Raw genomic sequence first — 14,990 nt, 5'->3', positions numbered from 1 at the left:
GTCTCTCTTTTCTCTATCCTCACTCCTTTGATAATGCCATCCTGGGTCACTAGTTGGAACAGCAGCTGTTCCTGGGGGATATTTTATGGGGTTATTGCTAGCCAAACTATCCCCAAATTTTGGGGCATGTTCCCAGATTCTCCTCTTCTCCTCAGTGGCACAACAGGTAGAGAAGAGGATATGCAAATCACACCAAGAAAGTTCAAATTGCAGGGACAGATCCCTAAAACCCTCAGTAAACTTAGTTGGATCTTCTGAGTATCTCCCCAGTTTTTCTTTAATTTGGATGAGATCTGAAATGGAGAATGGAACATGCAATCTCCTTGTCCCAGCAGGGGAGGCAGGCATTTCCCTCAGGGGAAAAAGCCTTGAAGGCGCTGTGGGACCTGGAGCCTGGGGCTGAAGTAGATTAGAATGCAAGGCCAGGGCATCTGCCTGGCAAGGGAGATCAGCTAGTACCTGAGGAGGGGTAGAGGTCAGAGGGGAAGATACCCCAGAGACCCAAGTGGGTGCTACCTCAGAGAGAGAGGCTAGGGGAGGAGATATTGCCGTGGGGGCAGGGCCCGAGGCTGGAACCTGAGTAGGGATTGCCTTGGGGATAGGGCCCATGGTGATAGATGTTGCAGGGCCTGCAGTAGAGGCAGGGTGTGGGGTCCCTTCGGCTGGAAATTCCTTCCTCCTTAGTAAAGGAGAAGTTAGGAGTAATTGTCGGGAGACAAACAAAATAAAACAAGAAAACAAAATATACAGAAGGTACCTGAAACTTTCCCAAATTCCCAGCGCCGAAACAATTGAAAGGATCTGGCACATGCTTCCGGATGGGGCATCCGTCCACGTCCTTCGACATGACCACTGGACCAAGAACCACCTGATAGCGTCAGGTTGAGTTGACCACGACAGCCTGGCTGTCTGACTCACTGAGACCACTGGACCGAGCTGTCCGACTGGACCGAGAACCACCTGATAGCGTCAGGTTGACCAGGACAGTGTGACTGTCCGACTCACTGAGACCACTGGACCAAGCTGTCCGACCCACCGAGAACCACCAGAGAGTGTCAGGTTGACCAGGACAGTGTGACTGTCCGACTCACTGAGACCACTGGACCAAGCTGTCCAACCCACTGAGAACCACCAGAGAGCGTCAGGTTGACCAGGACAGTGTGACTGTCCGACTCACTGAGACCACTGGACCAAGCTGTCCAACCCACTGGGACCTGCTGAGGTCAGGCCCGAGAAGCACATCCAAAATGTTTGGAGAGCGAGGAGGGGGATTGGGAGAGGGGGAGGCTCACATACCTTCAGTCTTGGCTGGAGAAGAACTTGAGATTAGCAGTGCTTCCCGGTTCAGGGAACCATAAATGATGAGGGTTTGGGGTGAGAGGTGCTCGACACCCCAAAGTACCGACACGCCGGGTCCTGCCGAAAGAATTCGACTCAAGCCTTCTCAGCCAAGGGAAAGGACAAAGTTTATTAAGAGTTAGCCAAATAAGCCTGCCCCGAGAGATCCCACCCCTTGCGACGCCTGTAAGGAAAAAGGGCCAGACCCATCTGAGCTAGATTGGTTCTGACCCCCCTCATGGAGGCAAGATGGAGATTATATACACAAAGGTTGTGGGAGGGATTGAGGGGTGGTCTGGGGTGACCAGAAGAGGGGTCTAGGGAGGGACTTAAGGATGAGGTCAGACTCCAGGGTGGGGGAAATAGCTGAAGGCTATATGGAAATGACAACCCATCAAGGGCTGGGGTAGCAGAGCTAGGGTATAGATATTTTGATCAGGATTAAGGATGGGAAACAGGATTAAGGGTGGGAAACAGCTGATAATAGAGGACTGGGCAAGGTAGGCATTTGGGCTTAATGGTTATAGCCTCAGGCCAAGGCCAGGTCGAGTGGCAAGATTCAAGGAGAGTTCAAGGGTTCAAGGGGTTCCCAGAGACTGTGCCCTCATCAGTGCCGTACCCCGATGGCCGCCGGCTAATAAATTCTCCACTTAAAACTTATACTCTGTGGTGTGTCTCACTCCCTTCTGGTACAACAGTATAACCTATACCCAGGTTAGGCCCTCTTAGTTCTTCTGAATTGTCCTCTACCTCTGAGCCCTAGGGTGAGGATGCTTCAGGGAAAAAGAGAGCCAAGGGATCCCACCCCATCCTTTTTCCCCTCTGGGAGTGAGAGAATAAAGGAAGTGAAATCTGTACAGCTGGACACTGCTGATGAGGGTTTGGGGTGAGAGGTGCTCGACACCCCAAAGTACCGACACACCAGGTCCTGCTGAAAGAATTCGACTCAAGCTTTCTCAGCCAAGGGAAAAGATAAAGTTTATTAAAAGTTAGCCAAATAGGCCTGCCCCAAGACATCCCACCCCTTGCGACGCCTGTAAGGAAAGCTGGCCAGACCAATCTGAGCTAGATTGGATCTGACCACCTTCATGGAGGCAAGATGGAGATTATATACGCAAAGGTTGTGGGAGGGATTGAGGGGTGGTCTGGGGTGGCCAGAGGAGGGGTCTAGGGAAGGACTTAAGGAGGAGTCTAAGGAGGAGCCTGAAAGGACTGGGATCAGATCAGACTCCCGGGTGGGGGAAATAGCTGAAGGCTATATGGAAATGACAACCCATAAAGGGCTGGGGTAGCAGAGCTAGGGTATAGATATTTTGATCAGGTTTAAGGATGGGAAACAGGATTAAGGGCAGGAGGTCGTTGGGAAGACAAGATTAAGGTTGGGAAACAGCTGGACAATAGAGGACTGGGCAAGGTAGGCATTTGGGCTTAATGGTTATAGCCTCAGGCCAAGGCCAGGTAGAGTGGGAAGATTCAAGGAGAGTTCAAGGGTTCAAGGGGTTCCCAGAGACTGTGCCCTCATCACTGCCACTTAGACTTGGCTGCCTCAGTTTTCCTTTCATGATCCTTGAAAAGAACACCTCTGCTTTGGACTGCTGCTTCTAAGAGACTAAGATTGAGACTGAGTTTGGAAATATCTCTGGTGGGGTACAGGCCCAAGTCAAAACGTTCACCCCTTACCCTGAAAGAATTTGAGTCCCATTCGTCCATAGGGCCTGGAAAAACCCTTGAACTCTCCTTGAATCTTCCCCATAGCCCAAATCTGTTACCCTTCACCCAGCCCAGCCCTCCATTGTCTGTTTTCTCCCGGTAGCCTTCAGTTACTTTCCCACCCTTAATCCCATTCTCTTGGTTCCTGGAGTCTGACCTCTAGTCACCTCAATTCCATCAAGATCCTCCTTAGACTCCTCCTGGAGACCCTCCCTGGACCCCTCCTCCCATCACCCCAGACTACCTGGCCACCCTAGATCCCTCCCTTAGTCTTTCTGTATATAAGACCCATCTTGCCTCCATGAAGGGACTCAGATTCAATTTGGCCTCTTGTCAATAAAAGCCTCACAAAGGCTCAGGCTCCTTAGGAGTCTTGCCAATATGGAAAAGCTTTAATAAACTTTGCTTTACTTTGGCTGAAAGAAGACTTGAGTTGAATTCATTTGGGCCGGACCTTGCATGTTGCTATTTTGGGGTCCCAGCACCCCTAAACCTCAACATCTCCATGCTTTGGTTGCATAACAAAGGACTTTGCATTTTGGCATAGAGACAACAGTGAGAAACCCGGAACCATCTAGATCAAGGGTGGGGAACCTTTGGCTTTGAGGCAACATGTGACCTTCTAGGTCCTCAGGTACAGCCTTTTGAATGAGTCCAAGTTTTACAGAATGAATCCTTTTATTAGGGGATTTGTTCTGGGAAGCTTGGATTCAGTCAAAGGGTCACACTTGAGGACCTAGAGAGCCACATGCAGCCTTGAGGCCAAAGGTTTCCCAGCCCTGTTCTAGAGCAAGGGAGTAACATGATCAGACCATGCTTTAGGGACATCCCTTTTACAGATCCTATGATTAGTTTTTTGTGTTCCTATAGCCTTCCCTTCTGATCACCCCCCACCCCCCACCCCAGCAAACCGTCCCTTGTTGCAAAGAATAAAAAAGAAAGAGTGGGAAAAGTCAGTAAAAAGTAACCTATCCAACCGGCTCTGCTAGTGTGTGCAGGGAGGACCGTCTCTGATTTGTTTCTCTGAGTGGGGCGGGGGCGGGAGAGTGTGGGAGAGAGGCAGGAAAGAGAGGAGAGCTTGGAAGGGGAGAGGTGCTGAGATGGAGGGAGACTACAGCCGGAGGGGGAAGGTTGAGGACCTTGTCTGGGCCCTGGGAGCCCACCTGAGGAGAGAAGGGGGGGGGGGGGCCTGGGCAGAAGGGCAGTGGGGATCTTGGGGTTTGGAGCAGGGAGGCAAAGGACAGTGCCTGAAGGGAGGGCCAGGTTTCCCAGGGTTGAGTCTAGAGCTGGGGTGCCCGGGGAGGGAGAGACCAAAGGGCTGAATGTCAAGTGGGAGGGTGGGGGCGGGCCACTGGACCCCATTGGGTGAGAGCGGGTCCTCCCCTCGCTGGGTTACCTTGAAGTCCGGGCTCGAGTGCCCGGCCAGTGACTGGAAGGCGCCATGGCGGACTACACGCTTTTGGACAGCTCTCTGGCTGTGATCCGCTTCCGAAACCCGCCTTTCAACACCTTTAGGTAGGTGAGTGGGAGGGGGCGTCAGGTTGACCAGGACAGCGTGACTGTCCGACTCACTGAGACCACTGGACCAAGCTGTCCGACCCACCGAGAACCACCTGATAGCGTCAGGTTGACCAGGACAGCGTGACTGTCCGACTCACTGAGACCACTGGACCAAGCTGTCCAACCCACTGGGACCTGCTGAGGTCAGGCCCGAGAAGCACATTCAAAATGTTTGGAGAGCGAGGAGGGGGATTGGGAGAGGGGGAGGCTCACATACCTTCAGTCTTGGCTGGAGAAGAACTATATATATACACAAAGGTTGTGGAAGGGATTGAGGGGTGGTCTAGGGTGACCAGAAGAGGGGTCTAGGGAGGGACTTAAGGATGAGGTGGGTGAAAATAGCTGAAGGCTATATGGAAATGACAGACCATAAAGGGCTAGGGTAACAGAGCTAGGGTATAGATATTTTGATCAGGATTAAGGATGGGAAACAGGATTTAAGGGTGGGAAACAGCTGGACAATAGAGGACTGGGCAAGGTAGGCACTTGGGCTTAATGGTTATAGCCTCAGGCCAAGGCCAGGTCGAGTGGCAAGATTCAAGGAGAGTTCAAGGGTTCAAGGGGTTCCCAGAGACTGTGCCCTCATCATTCCCCCCTCAAACAAATGGGACCCAAATTCTTTTGGGGTCAGGGACGAAGGTCTCAGCTTCTGGAATTGCTTCCTGCTGACAAGGGGCGTAGAGCTGGCTTGATGGGTCCAGTTCAAGGGGTGCACAGTCATCTGGAAGTTGATGGCTTGGAGACTGGAGGAGACAAACCTGGCAAGGAAGTTAAGCAAACAACAAAACAGACAGTACAGGAGTACAGAGAAAGGACAATATCCCTGGTGGGAATTAAAGATGACTATTTCATACCTAGCTCCCCTAACCACTTGTTCTGCTTCGGGGTTCAGGAGTGTGTAGCACGTCCAAATTAGGTCGGGGATATATAAGAGCAAGGTTTGATGTTTGGTGAGCCTGTGGTTAGCCAGGCACTGGTGGCCCTCTGCTTCCAGGGTGCTCTGGCAAGGCAGAGCTTCTAGGGGCTGGTCTGCTAGAGGCTTAGAAGCTTCCTCAATTGGAATGGCTGTAGCAGCCAGAGAATCTAATTGTTTTGGAAAACAGGGGTCAGATCCTAAGGACTGGATTAGAATTCCCAAAGCCTGTCCTCTCCTTCCTTCAGCAAAGTGAGTGAAGAGTTTTTCTAGGTTAGGTAAGGCTAATGCTGGAGTGGTGGTCAGTTTAGTTTTCAAAGTCCCAAAAGCTTGTGCTGGGTAGGGGCCCCACTCTAGAGGGAGTGAGTCAGGGCCTTGAGTGCCAATTAATGGTTGCAGCCCCTCCCAAGCCTTGGACTTAATTGGATATTGAAGGCAATGGAGGGGAACTATGGCTGGTGTGGCAGAAGTAGCTTGCCCAGGAATTCCCTGATCCCAAACAATTGGCTCAACCCTCTCCCATGCCTCTGGGGGAACATGGGGAGGTCTGGGAAACAGAGGGAAAAGGGAGTTATGAGGTTTAACTATAGAAAATTGGCTTCCCAACTTCACCATCAGGTCCCTTCCCCAAAAGGGGGCAGGGCCAGAGAAGGAGTGTTCAGACAACAGATCCTTGATGCCCATGACCTGATGGGTCGAGGGGCATGTGGGGCCAAAGCCACTAGTTAAAGTAAGAGAACATAGCCGTGATAAAGTGGGTAACCTTACCTTCTGCCTCGATTTTGCCCAAGGCTCCGCGAGAGAGGTGGAGAAAGTGGGAGCACAGCCAAGCCCCAGGCTTTCCCCTCCTCCCTAGTACTGGAGGACAGGGTGCTGGGAGGAGGCTCTACCACTTTTCCAGCCTCGGGGACATGCTGGGCATGGTCCTGGAGGCGTGGATCCTAGAGGCTTCTTCCAGGGGGGCGCCCTAGAGGGGCACTCCTTAGACCAGTGACCCTCCTTGTGACATCGAAAGCAGGTTTCCCCTTTGCCAAAGTTGCCAGAAGCACCCTCTGGCAATCTCCTGGCCATGGCAGCTGCCAAGAATTGAGCATGTTCTCTGTCTCTGGCTTTTTCCTCTGCCTGGACTAAGTCTCTATTATTGAACACTCCGAATTCTGTCTCCAGTAATTGGGCCTGAGGTGTTTGGGGTCCCATTGCCAATTTCTGCAGTTTCCTCCTAATATCTGGGGCAGACTGATTAATGAAATACATGTTAAGTATTGCCGCCCCTTCAATAGAATCAGGATCCAAATTTGTATACTTCTTAATAGCTTCTACTAGCCGGGCTTGGAAAAGGACAAGGTTTTCTTTTTCTCCCTGAGTAATCTCCCTAATTTTTTGAAAATTTATTTGCTTTTGAAATGCAGTTCTTAGGCCTTCTAACAGGCAAATTACCATATGGTCTCTCTTTTCTCTATCCTCACTCCTTTGATAATTCCATCCTGGGTCACTAGTTGGAACAGCAGCTGTTCCTGGGGGATAGTTTATGGGGTTATTGCTAGCCAAACTGTCCCTAAATCTTTGAGCGTGTTCCCATATTCTCCTCTTCTCCTCAGTGGTACAACAGGTAGACAAAAAGATATGCAAATCACACCAAGAAAGTTCAAATTGTAGGGACAGATCCCTAAAACCCTCAGTAAACTTAGTGGGATCTTCTGAGTATCTCCCCAGTTTTTCTTTAATTTGGATGAGATCTGAAATGGAGAATGGAACATATAATCTCCTTGTCCCAGCAGGGGAGGCAGGCATTTCCCTCAGGGGAAAAAGCCTTGAAGGCGCTGTGGGACCTGGAGCTTGGGGCTGAGGTAGATTAGACTGCAAGGCCAGGGCATCTGCCTGGCAAGGGAGATCAGCTAGTACCTGAGGAGGGGTAGAGGTCAGAGGGGAAGATACCCCAGAGACCCAAGTGGGTGCTACCTCAGAGAGAGAGGCTAGGGGAGGAGATATAGCCATGGGGGCAGGGCCCATGGTGATAGATGTTGCAGGGCCTGCAGTAGAGGCAGGGCATGGGGTCCCTACGGCTGGAAATTCCTTCCTCCTTAGTAAAGGAGAAGTTAGGAGTAATTGTCGGGAGACAAACAAAATAAAACAAGAAAACAAAATATACAGAAGGTACCTGAAACTTTCCCAAATTCCCAGTGCCGAAACAATTGAAAGGATGGGGCATCCGTCCATGTCCTTCGACATGACCACTGGACCGAGAACCACCTGATAGCGTCAGGTTGAGTTGACCACGACAGCCTGGCTGTCTGACTCACTGAGACCACTGGACCGAGCTGTCCGACCCACCGAGAACCACCTGATAGCGTCAGGTTGACCAGGACAGTGTGACTGTCCGACTCACTGAGACCACTGGACCAAGCTGTCCAACCCACTGGGACCTGCTGAGGTCAGGCCCGAGAAGCACATCCAAAATGTTTGGAGAGGGAGGAGGGGGATTGGGAGAGGGGGAGGCTCACATACCTTCAGTCTTGGCTAGAGAAGAACTTGAGATTAGCAGTGCTTCCCGGTTCAGGGAACCATAAATGATGAGGGTTTGGGGTGAGAGGTGCTCGACACCCCAAAGTACCGACACGCCGGGTCCTGCCGAAAGAATTCGACTCAAGCCTTCTCAGCCAAGGGAAGGGATAAAGTTTATTAAGAGTTAGCCAAATAAGCCTGCCCCGAGAGATCCCACCCCTTGCGACACCTGTAAGGAAAAAGGGCCAGACCCATCTGAGCTAGATTGGTTCTGACCCCCCTCATGGAGGCAAGATGGAGATTATATACACAAAGGTTGTGGGAGGGATTGAGGGGTGGTCTAGGGTGACCAGAAGAGGGGTCTAGGGAGGGACTTAAGGATGAGGTCAGACTCCAGGGTGGGGGAAAATAGCTGAAGGCTATATGGAAATGACAGACCATAAAGGGCTAGGGTAACAGAGCTAGGGTATAGATATTTTGATCAGGATTAAGGATGGGAAACAGGATTAAGAGTGGGAAACAGCTGGACAATAGAGGACTGGGCAAGGTAGGCACTTGGGCTTAATGGTTATAGCCTCAGGCCAAGGCCAGGTCGAGTGGCAAGATTCAAGGAGAGTTCAAGGGTTCAAGGGGTTCCCAGAGACTGTGCCCTCATCATTATCCGTGCTTAGAGATCAGCTAGACATTAAGCAAACAAGCAACAAGCTAGCTTCACCATCCCAAGATCTTTCTCCCACAATTCCCCCAATTTTACAGGCAAGAAACCCAGCCCTCCCCCTGCAAACCTGTGTCCTTCTCACACATCCAGATTCCTTTCCCAGTCATTATCATTTGACTTATATTTAGAGCTGGGAAGTATCTTAGAGGTGATATGACCTAATGCCCTCATTTTCCAGATAGGGAAACTGGGCAGCCTACTATGTGTCGGGCTCTGGCCGTACTAAGACAAAAACCTACTTGTCCTCTGAACAAAGAACTTTTCAAGGATCATTGATTTAGAACTCAGGGACGGACCTTAGGAGACATGAGTTCAACTTCTTCGTTTGTCCGGAGAGGAAAGTGGGACTTCTCCTGGTTAGGTATTGAGGAGAGGGAGGATTTGAACGCAAGGCTTGTTGACTCCAGGGCCAGCACTCTATACTCACTATTCCGTTAGTATGATGAGCTGGCAGGTTCTTGGAGAACTGCCTCTAAGTTGGAGTCTGTAAACTTTTCAAAGTCCTATTTTGATGCCTGTATTTAGTGTAACTGATTCCCTCTTTAACTGTGTATATTTTATGCACTAAAAATCTTTCTTCTGAGAAGGGATCCATAGGCTTTGCTAGGCTCCCAAAGGGGACCATGGCATAAAATTTTTAAAATTTTCCAAAAAGATCAGATCCCTTGCTCTAGTGACTTATATTTTTTATCAACGACCTCCCTTCTGCCACTCCCAGCACCACAGACCTGGAGGAGCTCAGCCCACCCAGAGCTACAGGGCATTATTAGACATTGCCCAGGCCAGGCCAGCCTCCAGTTGCATTGCCACAATGTGATTTCAGATGTTAAGTCCAAAGCCATTTGCAATGATTTTTTTTTTTAGGAATTATGTACTTTCAGCTGGAAGGAACAGAGATTCTTGAGATCAAATTGAAGGAGAAGGGATTTAGATGTCACCAGCCAACAAATATTCAATCAATGAGCACTGATTTACTTTTCCAGGTGCCAGGCCTGTGCTAAGGTCTAGGGTTAGAAAGGCACAAACAGTCCCTGCCCTCAGGGAACTCCCAGTCTAATGGGGAAGACCACATACAGAAGAACTAGGTACTTTACGAGGAAGGCATGTCTAAAGTTGTCTTGTGTCCGACTTTTCTCGGTCCCATTTGGAGTTTCCTTGACAAAGATACTGGAGTAGTTCACCATTTGCTTCTCCAGCTCATTTTACAGATGAGGAAACTGAAGCAAACAGGGCTAAGTGACTTGCTTAGGGTCACACAACTAGCAAGTGTCTAAGACCAGATCTGAACTCGGGAAGATGAATCTTCCAGACTGCAAACACAGCACTGTATCCACTGCACCGCCCAGCCACCCAGATGTAGAGTAGATGGAAAGTAATCCAAGAGAACTGGGCACTGGGGGCACCAGGAAAAGCCTCCTGCAGAAGGTGGGACTTGAGCTGAGTCTTGAAGGACGTTAAGAGGGTCAGAGATGAGGAGGGAGGGCAGGCTAAGCATGGGGCACAGCCAGTGCAAAGGCCTGTGGCAGCAGTCCAGCTCCAACAAGAAGGGCCGGAGAGATCTCTAATCTAACATTAGCTGGAAGGGTCTGAGAGATCCTTTTCCCAGGCAGAGCTGCAGGTTAAAGGTCATCTTGCCTCTCAACACTCACTGCCTTGGTGATCTGCACCAAAGCATTCTCCTCTCTCTAGGAGTTCCACCTATAAAGCCACTGATCGCTACCCCTCTAGTGGCTCCAAGAGATGTCCAGGGCTTCTGAGTTCCCTTCCTGCACTAGCTTCACTGGCCCAAGACCGTTCTCCTACAATTCCCTCAATTTTACAGGCCAGGAAACCCAGTCCTCCAACTACAAACCTGTGTCCTTCCCACCACATCCAGTTTCCTTTCCCCGTCATTATCATTTGATGTATGTTTAAAGCTGGGATGTATCTTAGAGGTGATCTAATCTATTGCCCTCATCTTGCAGATAGGGAAACTGAGGCCCAAAGAGGTAGAGTGAATGACTTTGAAACACTATCTTCAGTCTTTTTCCAAGGGAAGCCCCAACCTGGAAGCCAGTCTTATCTTACTTTGTGTGTGAAAGAAAGCTTCTGCTTGGTCTTTAGGGAAAATACTAAAGGAAGGACCCTCTTCAAGCCTCCTTTAATGCTGAAGCTGGAGTGGACACTGGTCAGGGAAATGAGAATTATTCTTTTCCTAAAGCAGCTTAACCCAAGGACTTTGAGGCTTTACTGAACTAGAGTTCTAATCCCTGGAACCAACTAAAAGCTGATTAGATGTGGCCTTCTCTGATGAGCTAGCTTACTGTGAAGTTTTGTCTATTTTTATTTAATAAGTGGTGAACGTCTTTGTGAAAGGCGTTTGGCCTAGGCTTCTGCAAGACCTTGGAAGGAAGAAAAAAGTGCTTTGAGTTGAGCAGAAAGGGAGCCAGCCTATTTAATCATCCAGGCTGAGATTGATAAAGTAATGGAGGTCCAGTCTTTTAATGGGGCTGAAAAAAAAAGAGGGGACAGGGCTTTGAAGAAGCAGCTCGTTCAGAATTACAATTGTTCCCATGCAAGGTCCATGAGAATGATTGCATTTCTATTGTGTTTTTCTTGCTTTGTCTCATCTGAGCCTCTGGACTATGGGATTGGAGCTGGGAGGGACTTTAGAGGTCATCTTCCTTATTTTGCAGATAAGGAAACTGAGGCTGAGACAGCTTAAGTGATTTGCCTTAGCTAGTAGGTGTCTGAGGTGGGATTTGAACCTAACTTTTCCTGGCTCCCCTCCCAACCTTCTATAATGCTATCCCTATTCCTAGCAGCCTGAGTTAATGACTGTGAAATGAACAAAAAACAATATGGCAGGGGGCATTGGTTTGAATTCAATTCAATTAAAAATAAATGCTAACCTCTGCTTAATTTTGTAGTTATCATAGACCTAGGAAAAGCAATGACTTTTGGACCCTGTACTATTGGGCAACTCTTATATACTATCTGTAGTAGCAGCATTTTTGGTGCTTAAGTAAATGGTCAAAGGTGAGTGTTCACTCTAGGTTAAGGTGAAAAGGAACTAGGGGAAAGGTAATTACTATATTTACTATCATCCTCCTCCAAAATAGTGGGGGTAGGGTAAAGGGGGACAAAAGGAGAGAACTCGTTCTTAAAATTTTTATTATTTATTTTTAACATTCTTTAAAAAAAATTGAGTTCCAAATTCTCTCCCTCCCACCCCTCCCTCACCCATTAAGAAGGCAAGAAATATGATATCAATTATGCATCTGAAATTATGCAAACCTTATTTCCATATTAGCCATGTTACAAAAAAAGTAAAAAAAAATAAAGTGAAAAAATATGTTTTCATCTGCATTCTGACTCCATCAGTTCTTTCTCTGGAAGTGGGTAGCATTTTTCATTGCAAGTCTTTTGGAAGTATCTTGGATTATTGTATTGCTGAGAATAGCTAAGTCATTCACAGTTTGTCATCATATGATGTTGCTGTTACTGTGTACAACATTCTCCTGGTTCTGCTCACTTCATTTTACATCAGTTCATGGAAGTCTTCCCAGGTTTTTCTGAGAGCATCCTGCTCATCATTTCTTCTAGCACAATAGTATTCCATCACAATCTTATATCACAACTTGTTTAGCCATTCTCCAATTGATGGTTATCCCCTTGATTTCAATTCTTTGCCACCACAAAAAGAGGTGCTATAAATATCTTTGTATAAATAAGTTCTCCCCCACCCCATCCTTTTTTTTTAATCTCTTTGGGATACAGACCTAGTAGTGGTATTGCTGGATCAAAGGATATGCACAGTTTTATAGCCTTTTGGGCATACTTCCAAATTGCTCCCCAGATCAGTTCCCCACCTCCTTTCCAACGTTTATCATTTTCCTTTTCTGTCATATTAGCCAATGATAGGTGTGAGACGGTACCTCAAAGTTGTTTTAATGTGCATTTTCTAATCATTTTAGAGCATTTTTTCGTATGCTTATTAGTTCAATGGGTTTTTTTTTACTTTCAATTTTATTAATTTCTCCTTTGATTTTTAGCATTTCTGGTTTGGTGAGGAATTACTGTCTTAGCAGCACGGTTTGGAAATGTTGTTTGCCAGTCTCTTAGTCACTCTTCCTTCTTTAATGGAATTGACTTCTTGAGAGCTGGTGGGTTCTTCTCCTTAGAGGTCTTCAGGCAGAGGCTGGAACAGAACATTCCATAGAATATGTTGTAGTGGGGATTCCTTTCAGATATGAGTGGGCCAGATGAGAATATAATAGAACATTTATGTAGCATTTACTATGTGCCAGAAACTGAATTCTACGGTTACCGTATTTGATCCTCACAAGAACCCTGAGAGCTAGGTATTCTTATTATCCCCATTTTACAGATCAGGAAACTGAGACAAACAGAGGTTAACTGACTTTCCCAGGGTCACACAGCTAGTGTCTGAGGCCAGAGTTGAACCTGTCTTCCTGACTCCAGGTCCAGCCCTCAATCCACCATACCACCTCCTTGTCCCAGTGACCTCAGAGGTCCCTTCCAGCCCACGGTCCTGTGCCTCTGAGTTCACCCCTGTCAGATTGGCAAAGATGACCAAAAGGGAAAATGACAAGGATCTGGACAGGGTGATATAGTCAGAGATTCTGTTTGTTAGCACAAGAGAGAAGGCAGTGTGTCTCCAAAGAAGGGCCTGGGAGGAAGAAGGTCCCACCGTTACTGCCGCATTGCTTTTGTTTGGGCAAGGGCTACAGTCATCCAGTATTTCCAGAAGTAGGAAGCAGTGAGCAGGGTTGGCATCTGCTTCTTAAATTATCCCCCTAACTCCCCCCACCCCCCATTCTGAATCAAAAGGAGGAGAGAAGGAAGGAAGGAAGGAAGCGGGGGAAGTTTAGCAGTGCAGTGGGACAATGTCAGTCTGGGTCTGAAGGTCTCTCCCCTCCCCTCTCCTTCACATGTTCCCTGTGTCTCTGCTCTGCTATTGTCCTACAGACAGAGCAAATTCATCATTGGCAAGGCCCTACTGTGTGCAGAACACTAACAGGCTGTACCTGAGGACCAGGTTCAGCTCAACTGCCTGCCTAAGCCAGCTGTTCTGAGGTCATTCCCTCCCCTTCAGGCCATTCTTAAGGCAGAAATCAGGAGCCCTGAGAAAAAGCAGCCTTCATGGAGGCTGCCCTCCAAGGCTGGGGCAACAGACAGGTACAAGACCTGCTGCCTCCATCTTTACAGTTCCACTCAAACACCACCACCTCTAGGAAGCCTTCCTTGATTCAGTCCTGGAGGTTAATGAGCTTCCCGCAGGAGTTTAACAGTACTTTATAAGGTATTTATTATTTCATCTTGTTCATTGTAGTTAACTTCATTCCACATCAAGGGACCAGTACCAACCAAGTGGTTATTGATCACATTTGAAATATGGAATGCTTCACGAATTTGCGCGTCATCCTTGTGCAGGGGCCATGCTAATCTTCTCGGTGTCTTTCCAATTTTGGCATATGTGCTGCCAAAGCGAGCACTATCGGGCACATTTTTGTCGTCGTTCAGTCATTCCGGCCTGGCTGACTCTTTGGGCCCCCTTTGGAGTTTTCTTGGCCAAGATGCCGGAGTGGTTCGCCATTTCCTTCTCCAGATCTTTTTACAGATGAGGAAACAGGAACATGACTAATGTGAAAATGTGTTTAATGTGAATGTATATGTAGAGCCTATGTTGAATTGCATGCCCTCTTGGGGAGAGGGGTAGGGAGGAGGGAAGGGAGGGCGAGAAAATTCGGAACTCAAAAGCTTGTGGAACTGAAGGTTGTAAACTAAAAATAAATCAATACATATATTTTTTTCAGCCAAGCAAAAAGACAGAGTTTATTAAGGGTTTGCCACAATGGGTTGTCTTAAGAAATCCCACCCTTTGTGACCCTTGTTTTCACAAGCGGGCCAGATTCAATCTGAGCTAGATGGAATCTGAGCCCAAATAAATACATATTGAGGCAAATAGGGCTAAATGACCTTGTCCAGGGTCACATGGGTAGTAAGTGTCTGAGGCCAAATGTGAACTCAGCTCTTCCCGACCCCAGGCTGGGTGCTCTGTGTACTTCTTGCTGCTGGGGCAGATAATGGCAGGCATGTCTCTAGTGCTTTAGGATTTACAAAGCACTTTATAGATAGCATCTCATTTCATCCTCACAACACCTTGAGGGCAGAGGCTGTCATTAACCCACTTTACAGATGAGTGGAGATGGGGACAGGACCTCCCAGGGTTAAGGTCCAATAGGC

General features: G+C 48.2%; 1 protein-coding gene and 1 non-coding gene across 2 annotated transcripts in view; one reads left to right on the top strand and one right to left on the bottom strand.

The window, feature by feature from the left end:
* Nucleotides 1–4,437: 4,437 nt before the first annotated feature.
* Nucleotides 4,438–14,990, top strand: part of LOC118856415 (peroxisomal bifunctional enzyme-like) — a 32,420-nt gene continuing 21,867 nt past the window's right edge. The window contains exon 1 of the mRNA XM_036766698.1: nucleotides 4,438–4,563. Coding sequence (XP_036622593.1) covers nucleotides 4,490–4,563 — 74 coding nt within the window. The 5' untranslated portion in view covers nucleotides 4,438–4,489. The remainder of the gene's footprint in view (nucleotides 4,564–14,990) is intronic.
* Nucleotides 14,133–14,239, bottom strand: LOC118858894. Its single transcript, XR_005011012.1, has one exon. It is a non-coding gene; the product is annotated as a U6 spliceosomal RNA (small nuclear RNA).

The sequence above is a fragment of the Trichosurus vulpecula genome, chromosome 7 (assembly GCF_011100635.1).
Source record: "Trichosurus vulpecula isolate mTriVul1 chromosome 7, mTriVul1.pri, whole genome shotgun sequence".
In the NCBI taxonomy this organism is placed as follows: domain Eukaryota; kingdom Metazoa; phylum Chordata; class Mammalia; order Diprotodontia; family Phalangeridae; genus Trichosurus; species Trichosurus vulpecula.
This window is presented reverse-complemented; position numbering and strand designations above follow the sequence as displayed.